The sequence below is a fragment of the Notechis scutatus genome, chromosome 3 (assembly GCF_049901735.1).
Source record: "Notechis scutatus isolate UNSWTSFEM ecotype Mainland chromosome 3, rNotScu1.2, whole genome shotgun sequence".
Lineage (NCBI taxonomy): Eukaryota > Metazoa > Chordata > Lepidosauria > Squamata > Elapidae > Notechis > Notechis scutatus.
The window spans coordinates 193,409,605-193,422,483 of NC_142011.1; the positions used below are offsets into that span (position 1 = coordinate 193,409,605).

The 12,879-nt window shown below is 40.1% G+C and overlaps 1 protein-coding gene across 4 annotated transcripts in view; it reads right to left on the reverse strand.

Moving 5' to 3' along the window:
• SAMD12 (sterile alpha motif domain containing 12) overlaps window positions 1-12,879 on the reverse strand; it is a 292,967-nt gene that overhangs the window by 175,437 nt on the left and 104,651 nt on the right. For all 4 annotated transcript variants that reach the window (XM_026689580.2, XM_087962121.1, XM_087962122.1 and 1 more), the window contains exon 4: window positions 765-905. In XM_026689580.2, coding sequence (XP_026545365.1) covers window positions 765-905 — 141 coding nt within the window. The remainder of the gene's footprint in view (window positions 1-764; window positions 906-12,879) is intronic.

Sequence of the window (12,879 nt, forward strand, 5' to 3'; positions counted from 1 at the left end):
GTTGTGTCTGGTAGTAAAAAACTTTCATTTGGGCCATGGATTTAGCCCTATTACGATCCCGAGAGCTCAGCATTAAAGTTAACACAACTCAGTTGCTGAAAATAGCTTTGCCTAGACCTTTCCTTCCATCTATGCAAGCTTTTCCAACCTAGCACCTTTTAGATGTGTTGGCTCCAGTCTCTGCCAATCCTGCAAGCATAAATTCATAACAGAAGGTGATAGAAAACAGCCAGTATTGATATCACAGCACAACAAAACATACAGTATATTCCTCATATTGGCCAGTTGGATTTCAGACAATGGAAGAGATCAGCATGGGAGTAATAGTGACTCATCCAAATAATTAAGCACAAAGCTTCTGCTTTCAAAATCTGCCCATATGAAGTCAAACAATGGATTCTTTCCTCAGCAGCATGAGTGATATAGAAGCAAATCATCACTATTTCATTTCCATTAATTAACACAGAATATACTTGTCTCCAGAAGGACCGACTCGTGTATGCAAATATGTGTTAGGAAGCAATAGAAGGGCTTGTTTCTAATACAAAAAAGGCTCTTATCATAACAGGCAGTTAGTCCATAATACATAAATCACCTGTTTTTGTATAGTTTTCTCTTGCTTGGTGCGAGGGAGAGTGCTCTGGTTGCACAAGACCTCCTTATGCATAAGTTCACGCTGGAGAGCATCAAATTAATCTCTCCCTGCTTGAAGGTGAACGTCCTGTCTCACCTTCTGCATTCTCCTTGAGTTGAACATTTCCTACCTTGTGTGAGTAGCTGTAGGTTTCGAACTTCCTCTCTCACTTTCAGCTGGAGCACTTGCTGCAGAATGTGCTGACGTAAGCTCTCCTGAGCAATCCCCATTCGCTCAAGCTTTTTGTCGGTAAGCCTGAGCAGTGCGCGGCCTGGATCCAAAGGAAGAGACATGAGGAAGAGGGATTACTCCAGGATTTCTGTTTAATGAATAAAAAAAAATTCTACATGCTGTCAATACCCTCAATCTAGGAGACAAAACCCACCTGCAGTGCAAATATTCTCTTGGAAACAATCTGATTCACAATGGGATAGATTGAGGGAATAGGCGACCCCGGAATATTTGTTGGCTCAGTGATTTAATTACATTCCACACTGGAGATCCAAATTCAGAAGATGAAATAACTCATTGAGATTCCAGCGCCTTGTACTTGTTATAGGAAAGGAGCTGTGCTTAATATGCTATGGTCAAAAGGTAGTTATGAGCACTGCACAATTGCTTAGGAGGAGAACATATAGCAATAGCACTTAGATTTATATACCACTTCATAATGCTTTACAGCCCTCCCTGAGTGGTTTACAGAATCAGCATATTGCCCCCAACAATCTAGATCCTAATTTTACCAATCTCGGAAGGATGGAAGGCTGAATCAACCTTAAGGCTGGTCAGGATCAAACTGCTGCAGTCAGTGGAGTTAGTTTGCAATGCTGCATTCTAAACACTGTGCCACCACAGCTCAGTTTTATATACTTGAGGTCTTCAATTGAAGCCCTGGTTTCTGTGCCTAGGAGGAATGCCTAGCAAGCAATGGAGATATTTTTGTTGAATAGGTAGGAAATAAATAGTACTGGTTGAGGGGTCATTTGTATGGGGTCAGTGTAAAGTAGTTGTACTTATCTACAATATCTATTCTGCCAGTTTATTCAGATGCATCCCTCACAACAGAAGACAATGTAGACAACAGAAGACAGAGTATTGCAATCAATTAAAATATTTTTAAAAAATAAAGTGCAACAGAAGAAATGGATCTTTAACACAAAATTTGCATGTACAACAGGAATGTGCCTGGGTGATGGGCTGGTGGAAACATCACAATAGGAAACAAGTTAATCTGGAACAATCTTCACAGAGAACTATAATCCCCATTTATATTTATAAAGTAAATAGGTGGCAAGCTCGAATTGACAACTAAAGGGAACAACTTTTTGAATTATTAGAATAAGGATGAAATTTATTGAATAATGAATGGAATAACAGTATGAGATAAAATTGCAAATGTGACAGTTAAAAGCAATATGTGTAATGAATATAAAAATGAAATAAGAATCTTAGATAATATTGTAAAATAAGATATGAGAATATTTTAAGAAAAATGAAATAAGTTAAGATATGAACTGGAATTGGATAAATTAAGTGTACTGAATTTAATATTTGAGAATATTCAAAGGAAAATAGAATAAGTAATAATGTGATATGAAATTGAATAAGAAAGATGAATATGTAACTGTGGTAATGTTTGTATTGAAATGTAAAAACCTGGAACCACACTGTTCACCAAAAGAAATGTTTTTTAAAACATAAAAATAAAATAAAAAATATTAAAAAAAGAAGAACTATAAGCCCCAACACTTCCTTGACCTTGCAACCATCAAAAGATTGGCAATGTCTGTGGTGACATGGTGGCCTTAGAATGCAGTCTTTAATTGTCCTCAGGTTCTGGGATAGTGATGCTCTTTGGTGAGGGGTGGGATTCTACCAGTTCGCACCTATTCGCTAGAACCGGTTGTTAACATTCTAAGCAGTTCGGAGAACTGGTTGTTAGAAGAAGTTACTGGTCTAATCCTGTAAGGAAGGTAGGAAGGAAACATTCTGGTGTTGCTTACAGAAACTGCCTCTCCGTTAACCCTTATTACATTCTTAGCAGGACTAGACTTCCTGTCTCAGGAACTTCTCTAGAGTTTTTTTCTCCTTCTTTGCTGGTACTTTGCTTGTGTGGAGTTTTAGCTTTGTACCATTGTGCCATTGTAACTTTGAATGGTCAAAGTTACAATGGCACTGAAAAAAGTGACTTATGACCATTTTTCACACTTATGACTGTTGCAGCATGAAAGTCATGAAAGTCATGAAAGGCCAGGTGAGGAGATGCATGCCTCGATGTGAGTGATACTGAGTTGGCCACACCCAGCCAATAACATAATCACCAAGCCACGCCCACCAACTAAGCCATGCCCACAGAACCGGTTGTTAAAAAATTTGAATCCCACCCCTGTCTTTGGCCCTTTATATATTTATATATATATCCTGCCTTTATTGTATGTGTGTGTGTGTATGTGTATCATCATCATCATTTTAGCCATTGTCTATCCACTGTGCAAATTGCTATTACTCCTTCCTTCCTTCCTATTTTCCCCATAACAAGAATCCTATGAAGTTATTCGAGTTGAGAGTGTGTGATTGGTTCAAGGTCATCCAGCCAGCTTTTTTGCCTAAGGTGGGACTAGAACTCACAGTCTGCTGGTTTCTAGGCCAGTACCTTAACCACTAGACTTTAGATAGCCATATCAAGAGAAATATTTCATTTTGGCATGGCTCCTCTTTATTAGATAGTAGCAATCCTAAAATCAATCCCTGAGCTAATTGTTCATGTATTATCCAATGCTTTTGAGTAACACTGGGAGAACACCAGCTATCCAACACAATGAAGAAGCTTCTAGTTCAAAAACAAAATAGTTAATAAAAACTGAACATTTTAATTCCTGGAAGTGTTTCAGCAAATAATTTATTGTCCTGATGGGATCTATATTGATCCTTTACAAATTTTGGATATAAAAGACTGTTAAGACAGTTCTGTTTTTCAGTTGAACCTATTCAGGAAGCCTTGATGATTTGAAGAGGAAGAAATAACCATAACTCGAATTCCCATCTGAAGTATAAATTCAAGCACAAATCATATTAAATTGCTTTGAAAATGCATTGTAAAATGTAAGACAGCCATTTTTAGAGCTTGCAGGAAGAACCTCAACGACCCACAAGGCAAATTAAATACAAATTTAAAACTTTGGCAGGCAGACATATAAATTTACATTACTTGTTCCTTGTACATTTACAAACTCATTTCCTAGATGCACTAACTGTTCAATAAATACAGCTGTAAGTAAAGTCCTCTCTGATGTAAGCTCAACTTTTGGTAACTTTATTGACACATCCATGCAGTTTTCTTGGAAATTGCAATGGAGATGATTTACTTCTGTTTTCTTCCAAAATGCTTTTAGACTCATGAATCTAGTCTAAAGTCCTTAGAATTCTCAGTAGTCTCCCATTCAAGAGTGAATGATGCTTGACCCTGCTTAGCATCCAAATCTGACCAATGTTAGCCAAGATCAACCAGCTACTAAAGCTATGGATTGATTTTATTTTCAATTAGACAAACCATGACCCATTGGATCATCATTTCCTAGATAATTCTTACCTAAACAGAGAAACAGAATGACCAAGGATTAAAAAAATACAATAGAAGTGGGAGTGAGTTTTGATTTCCTACCAGCTTGACTATGGCTGACCCCCTCTTTAGCAGATGATGGTGGGACCAGTCTACCCAGACTCCTAAAAACTGGAATGGGACCAGTCTACCATATATCCAATGGCCAAAGGAGGGGCTGGTCTACCAGGCCTCTGGAGGGCTATGCTAGGACTGGTCTGCTAAATCTCCAAGCAGTGGTATGGAGGCAATTAGCACGGAATCAACCATAAATTTGCCAAATTTCATCCCTACAGGAGTAATGGATCCCAGATTTTCGATACATTTTGTAGGTTAGTCCAGTGACCACATGATTCACTTAACAACTGTGGCAAAAAAGAGGTTATAAAATTGGGCATGACTTCCTTAACAACAACCTTGCTTAGCCACAGAAATTCTGGTCCAATTGTGATTAATAAGTCAAGGGCTATCTGTAAGGGATTCCTTTTACTTCTTTTTCAGTCCTGCTTTCCTTTCACTGATGGATACAACAACCCGGAACCACGAAATCCTAAACAGGGCTGTTTGGGAGTCGCTTAATACTTTTGCTTTTATCACCAGCCCCAATATTGTTGTGTTAGTATTTCCATATATTTTCCCACAGGCATTCAGTAAAAATCAAAAGCGGTGGATGGCCGTCACCTAGGATTTAGCGGAGGGGTGCCCATCTGCCAAGAAAATATGCAATATTATGCTAGGGATGATTAAGGAGCATCTTGAGAGTATAAAAGGAAGATAAGATAGTAAATGTGTTCCCAGCCATGCCCACCACAAAAAATAAAATAAAAACGAAAATAGGTGAATAGGTAAATAAACATCTTCTGAGATTATTCCCACAGCATTTTCTCCAAAAACTAGGTGCATCCACCATTCCCAAAAAGTTGCCTCCCATCAGAATAGCCCAATATTATCAGAACTGAGGCACACATTGTTTTCTTCCTTCAGTTTTTCCTTATTGTTGTTTTTAAATAAATGTTCTTGTGACATTTTGCTCTGACCTTTTCTAATATATTTTGCTGTATTCTTGTCCTATAGAAGTGGGCAATAGCTTTACAATTTCTTCCTGCATGAAGTTCATTTGTATGATATATATCCTGAGGGCAAAGATAGAGCTATCATAGATGCTTCTTAAAGTATTAGAAAGAGGACATGGCTTGCATGCAAAAATGCTTAGGATTGAACCTGGGTTCAAGTCCCAGCACTGCATGAAAAGATCTACCTTTGAATCACTGCAGAACCATTATCAGTCAGTGACCTAGATGGACGGTTAAGATCTATTCTTATCTCCTATTCTCTATTGCCTGGAGAAGAAAAGGTCACTTTTCTTGTCTTCTGACTGGTAACAGAAAATTCTCTGGTCCATGAGCCAAAAAATAGCAGCAATGTTTCAACAGAATGGAACTATCGCAGTTCTGATGCGGTCAACAAATTATAATTTGAGATCAACCAAGCCCCGTGCAATAGCTGTCCACAAAATTAATTCTACGACCCAATCCTTATGAAAATATTAGTTTACTTTTCAGTTCTGGACAAATGTGAAATTCTCCACAAACCTACAGATCCTACATCATCTTCTTCTTTAACCAAATACTATTAAGAATGTCAAATGTCAAACTGAGGATGGTGTTAATATTTATAAAGTTAAATAATTGATGTTACCGTGTTTCTCCAACAATACGGCCTCCCCCAATAGGAAGTCCCAGCATGCTTTATAGTAGGCGTAAAATCAAATTAAGCCCCTCCCGCCAAATTAAGGCCTATATTAAACATGAGAAATGGGAGGGAATGGTGGGGGGGGGCTGGCCGTTAGGAAGTACTGTTGTTGCATACCCGGATATGGTGCTGCCTGCGTTGACCTTGGCGTTGGTGGGGCACTTCGTATTGGGAAACCTTCCGCCACCGTTGCTTTCCCTTCTCCCTGTGCTGTCGCGTCGTTTAAAGCAATGCCGTGGCGTTTGGCGCAGGGAGGAGCCCTGGCTGGCCGCGCATGGCTGCGCCAAATGCCGCCGTGTTGCTTTAAACACCGTGGCAACACAGGGAGAAGGGAAAGCAACGGTGGCGGAAGGTTTCCCGATACGAAGTGCCCCACCAACGCTGAGGTTAACATCCAAGCTGTCGCCGCCCACCTGCCCAAGGATGCAAGGGGGGGAATTAAGTCACCCCCAAAAAGACGGCCTAGCCATTTTTGGGGGGGGGGGTCAAAAAAAAATAAGGCCCGGCCTTATTTTGTGAGAAACACGGTAGTTATAAATGGAAAATTAAAAGTGCACTATATGTAAAGGAGAAAAGAATGCGGACAGTGAGCCATGCTATCTCAACTTATATCTCCTTAACTTTCAATAGAGATCCCATAGGAAGCTTGTTGGCTTAACAGCAGGATTATCTGATGGAACTTTTTCCTATGTGGTCACCTCCGTATTCTACTACCATAAAATCCAAGAGAGAGACAGACAGACAGACAGAGACTGAAGTCTGAAAGCCACCAGATTTCTTTACTATTGGCTCTGTGGGCTTAGGTGTGCATGCTGTGGCTTGGTGGGCGTGGCAGGGGAAGGATACTGTAAAATCTCCATTTCCCCCCCGCCTCTTCAGGGGAAGGATACTGCAAAATCCCATTCCCACCCCACCCCACTAAATTGCTTTCCACCTCCATTCTCCTGTGCAGGGCAATAAAAGAAGACCCAGCCAATCAGCTGGGACTCGGGAGGCAGAGAATAGATGGGGCCGGGGCCAGTCAGAAGTGGTATTTTCCGGTTCTCCAAACTACTCAAAATTTCCACTAGCAGTTCTCCAGAACTGGTCAGAACCTGCTAAATACCACCTCTGATGATGTTTAACTTTGAAGATCTCTGTGCAAGCTAATCTTGGTTGATGGACAACGGCTACAGAATTGGACAGCCTAGTTTCATGTAAGTAATCTGCTCTTGTATTGGTATTTCATTGGCATGGACAGGGAAGATGTGAAGCCACAGCTGGTAAATAGGTTTCAATCAGCCTGCCATTTTATTAAAAATATAAACTGCTTATTAAGTTCTCACAATTGTAACTACAAAGCCTTCAGCTCTGGATCAACAAAGTAGCATCCTGTTTTATCTTCTATTCATAGACATAATGCTAATCTATTCTAAAGCACTTAGGTATTCTTAGAGGTATTCAGCAATCTTCTTAATTGCACATTGTTAATCCAGTATTATGTGTAAACAAAAAAGGCAGCCGTTCAAAAGTAATGAAATGGGGAAGAGCGAAACTTGCCAATTGATTGTGAGATGTGAAAGGAAGAAAAAATAGAGCCACAATCCGCAAACATGAAAAACCTTTAATATAAGGTATCCTTGTTTCTTTTAGGCCCATCTGCCAAAATGAATTTCTATAACCTGGTAATATAAACAACCAGCCAAACAACAGCAACCCCCCACCCCAAAAAATCCACAAAATACTTATTTGTTAAACAAATGTATATAATTGCACAACTAACACAGTGAGGCCTGGCAGAATACAACATTAAAAGTCCACAGTTTGTTTTTTTTAATCACAATTTAAACCCCACTCTGCCCTCTAGCTTGTGGAGGCAAATAATTATCAATCAAGCACTAGAAGGAATCAACTCACATTTACATTGTGATAAAATACTGCTTTATTTGCTTTGGAAGCAAGCGATTGGTTATTCTTCATTATTGGAATAACTATGTTGGAAAGGAAGTAAATGAATCCTCTAGTTATTGATAAACAGCTGTCAAGAGTATGAATTGTAACATAGTGTTAAACACAGTGTTAAAACTGAATGTGAGAAAGACAGCAATAGTATCATAATAAGATCATAAGATAAAAGAGTTTCAATTTTTTCAGGCTTCAGGACCTATTTGTGTGTGTGTGTGTGTGTGTGTGTGTGTGAAATTTTTGGAGAACACTGCAGCATTCAACAGCTTGGAATAAATAAGCTACATTCAAATACTAAGAGGAAGTGTGCAGCAGAGGTGGTATTCCGCAGGTTCTCACCAGTTCTGGAGAACCGGTAGCAGAAATTTTGAGTAGTTCAGAGAACCGGCAAATACCACCTCTGACTGGAGATTTTACAATATCCTTTCCCTGCCACACCCGCAAAGCCACACCCACAGAACTAGTAGTAAAAAAATTTGAATCCCACCACTGGCAGCAAAGTAATATTTGAATCATCCATCCATACAGAGTAGAGCCCTACTTAGAAAAGAGATGCCAGATCTACAAGTTGGCTTCTAAAAAGGTTGAGGAACGTGAGACAATATCGCTGATACGTGATGGACAGCTGCAAAACCCAAAGAATGCAAAAAAACAAGTCAGTGCGTGTTTCATTAATTGGTGAAAGACCTTCAGTTGTGTCAATCATGTCAAATTGGATTGTTTTTGGAAAAGTGGGAATCACAGAAGAACTTGTGGTCCTTGTGAGAAAAGTATCTACTGGAAAGAAAGCCCTAATATGGACAAAATGTGATGACAAAAACTGGATCCTGGCTGGCAAAAGAGTGCAAGAAGGCTGCATAGTCTACAGGTTATGCTGAATTAAGGGAAGCTGGATTGAAAAAAGATAAGTATGGTTTTAAAACTAGAGGAAGAATCTGCACTTTGCTGATGACATTACTCCAATAGCTAACAATGCATAGGATATACCAAGCTCTGGTAGGAAAGTCAGGGAGCACAATAAGAAAATGGGACTAAAATTAAATATTAAGAAGCCAAACTAATGACAACAATCAGCCTTAGAATTGGCCATGAAGACATCAAAGAGGTGGTTAGCTTCTGCCTTTTAGGATCAACCCTTAACAGAATAGGCAGTCAAGTGATACTGGTTGGCCTAGAGGTTAAGACGCTGGGCATGTTGATCAGAAGGTTGGTAGTGTTAAGCCTGGATTCCCCAACGGGTGTTAAGGAAAACAAACTAAACAGAACGTGCAGCGAAGTCAGATAGGAAGACAGGTAAATGTGTGAGATAAGTTTTCTAGTTAACACGCAGTAAAAATACAGATACGCTTGTGCTATCAAAAATTATAATTTATTCCATTTAAGAATTATAGCATAGTCATTATAAACAGTCCATTAGTCATATACCAAATTCAGTCAAGTCTTGTCGAGGATACTCTAATTGCAAAGTCCGTGTCGAATAGCCAGTGTCAGTACACATATAATAAATCTGTCCAAAACTTATCTTCTCTCCGTTGAGAAATATCTTCAAAGTAATCCAACACTTCTTCTCCTCCCGATCCAGCAAGAACGCAGTCTTCAATAAGCCAGCCAGTAAGAGCCAGAGAGTGCCTTGCTGCTTATATAGTACTTTTACAGCTGCACCCTTAATTACATTCCTTTAGCTTAAAGTCACATACACTTTATCTGACAAACCATGATTCATCATTTTATTATCTTTACCCAAAACAGTTAGGGTAAAACAATGTTATCCCTAACAGGTAGTTCATGGCCCAGTGAGCTCCCGTTCTTGCCCCAGCTCCTGCCTACCTAGCAGTTTGAAATCAGGCAACTACAAGTAGATAAATAGGTACCACTTCAGTAGGGAGGCAACAACATTCCATGCACTTTGGCCTATAGCAGTGCTGGGATCCAAATAATTTAACAACAGTTTTGCTCAGGATCAGGTTGGCCATTGTGGGAGGTGTGACCCATCCCCATCCTCCAGCTCCACCATACATGTGGGAGCCTCCCACGATAGCCAACCTGACCCTGGGCAAACCAGTTGTTAAGTTACACCCACACACCCACTATCAAAGTGGATCCTGGGCGCTGCGCTGCAATGGAGAAACAGGCAATGGAGTGGCCTGCACAAGGGAAGGAGGAGGAGCAGGGAGAAGAAAGAGGGAAAGTGGCCTCCTCCTTCCCTCATGACGGCCGCTCCATTGCCCCTTTCTCCACTGCAGCACAGTGCCCAGGATCCATTTTGATGGGGTAATTTAACACAGTGATCCCCAACCTTTTTACGCCGCGCCCGGTACCGGCATCAGCTGGGCGCGCGCGCCCGGTACCAGCATCAGCTGGGCGCCGCCATCTTTTTGATGAAAACGTGCTTCCAGTGACCTCACCGGAAGCACTTTTCATCAAAAGATGGCGGCGCTTAGCGCTCGGTGAGCTTTTCCGGGTAGAATTGGCTTTCTACCCGGAAAAGCTCACCAGAAGTGCTGGCGCCATCTTTTTTGACGAAAACGTGCTTCCGGTGAGCTTTCTACCCGGAAAAGCTCACCGGAAGCACTTCATCATCAAAAAGATCGCGCACCAGCAAGCCAGCGCCCGGTAGGACTTGTTCCGCGGACGGTACCGGTCCGCAGACCGGTGGTTGGGGACCCTGATTTAACAAACGGTTCGCTTGAACCGGTGCAAACCAGTTGAATCCTACCACTGGCCTATAGTCTTGCTGGCCACAAGACCATGAAAGTGTCTTCAGGCAAAGCTGGCTCCCTCACTTAGGGAACAGAGATGAACACCATCCCTTATAGTCAAAGATGACTGGACAAGAGGAAATCTTTACCTTTTTATTAACTGTAACAGAACAAGCGGTCAAGAGATACACCACAGACTTGGCACTCAGAAGCACACAAACACCTTAGAAAAGATATTCAGATACCGTGATGTGTTTGCATCTACAAAGATCAGAATATGCAAGTAATGGTATTCCTTGTGAGACTCCATGAAAACAGAAGTTGGACTTTGAAGAAGCAGGATAGGAAGAATGTTCAGGCTTTGGAGCTTTGGTGTTGGAGATTCCCAGGAGTATCACGGACAGCTAAAAAAACATACTGATGGATCATTGAACAAATCAACCCAGACTTCTCACTGGAGGCCCAAATGACTAGGCTCAAAGTTTTGAAAGAGAAGACAAAAGGAAGCAAAGAAACTATATACAGTAAATAAAAAAAGTGCAAAGAAAACAATACAAGGTAAAAGAAAGAAGAAAGAAGAAAAAGTTCTAACTGGCTTCCAGTCTTCTTAACAGCAGTTACAAGTATGTTTATGTCTTTCTCTCTATAAGATTAAAACATAATTTCCTTCTTTCCATAGTCTACCCTTTCTAATCAAATCCCTAAATCACAAATTCACTTTCTTTTTTTCAGCAAAAAGTCCCTAAGGGATTTCCAGTCACTAATAACCGTAGCTATAGTCCTTTCAAACAACTCAATTTTGCCGTCTCTGCTAATTCTATCATCATCACCAGACATACCTCTGTTGTGATTCAGGTTTTTCCATTTTTGTGCAGGTAATAATCTTGTAGCAGTTTTCATATATAAAATCAATTTTCCATAATACTTTTCTAATTATCTACCCATTAAGTCCCAACAAGAAGAATTCTGGTTTCAATTTAAAGTATCCTGTTTTGGATCATTATGTGAAGAACTGGCTCTCTGAAGAAAGCTCTAATGCAGGAAGGGGGAAAGAAAATGATGAGGAACAAGGCAGATGGGCTCAGTCATGATGAAAACCTATCTGTTCACTAAGAATTGACACTGATTTGATGGCACATAATCAATCAGTAAAGCAATCAATCAAGCCATATAACATTAAAACTTCTACAATATAATAGCAAGAGCACTTAGACCTATATTCCGCCCCCTAGGGCTTTACAACACTCTCTGGGCAATTTACAACATCAGCATTATTTGCATATTGCCCCCCAACAATCTGGCTCCACGTTTTACTGACCACAGAAGGCTGTGTTAAAGTCTGTCAAGATCCTTCTGTACCTTAAGCCTATGATTGCAAAACCAGATATTTGACAAGAACCTGGATGGTGTAGAATCATATCTGACATGGGCAACAGACTTCTGAGGTTTTGTGCCAGTTTAGTCCCATCTTTGTCTTGACTGTGAAGCTGGAGCCTGGTGAAGATGATGATATCCATTCAGTAGTGTCATTCAGTAAAGTCAAGAAAAGCAAAGTATCTGGTCCAGGAGGATGGCATCTCTATATTTGACATACATTTTGTCAATAGAAACTTTTAGAAACCTTTCAATGCTGTTTGCTAGTCTTGCTTGTTCCAGATTTCATGACATCAGGCTTTCTGTTCTTCAAAATATGTTATTTTATTTTAAATAATAAAGCAAAACGGAGGACTGAGGAAACAAAGGGAGCTGCGATATGCAAAAAAATTGTAATGTTCCATTCCCTTTTGTGTTAAAATGCCCATTCAGAAAATGTCCCATATTCTGTTGCAATTAGGAGCATGGGGGAAAATATTCCTGTATTCCAGATTTCAAAAATTTCATGCACAGGACAATAAATGCAATGACCTCATTTCTAAGAGCAAATAATATATTTACGAGGCCATAGAGTTTTTCTAGTTTCCCTCCCTCTCCCTCTCCCTCCCTCCAGCCAAAGATGGACTCTTTTTCTCTCCAAGCAAACAATAAAATGGATATTCCTTCCTCAACTTTTATTGGCAAAAAGAAGATACTGCAGTAGGAGATGATCAGATACTTCTTGGAATCCAAAAGTAAGCTTAGATTGTCGGTTCTGAAAACTACAATACTTCTGAATATACTGCACACACTTAGATCTCATTGCTAACAGCCAGTGATAGATTAATGCAATTGAGTGGGATTTTTCTCCTTAAAAAGCAGGTGCTACATTTAAGATA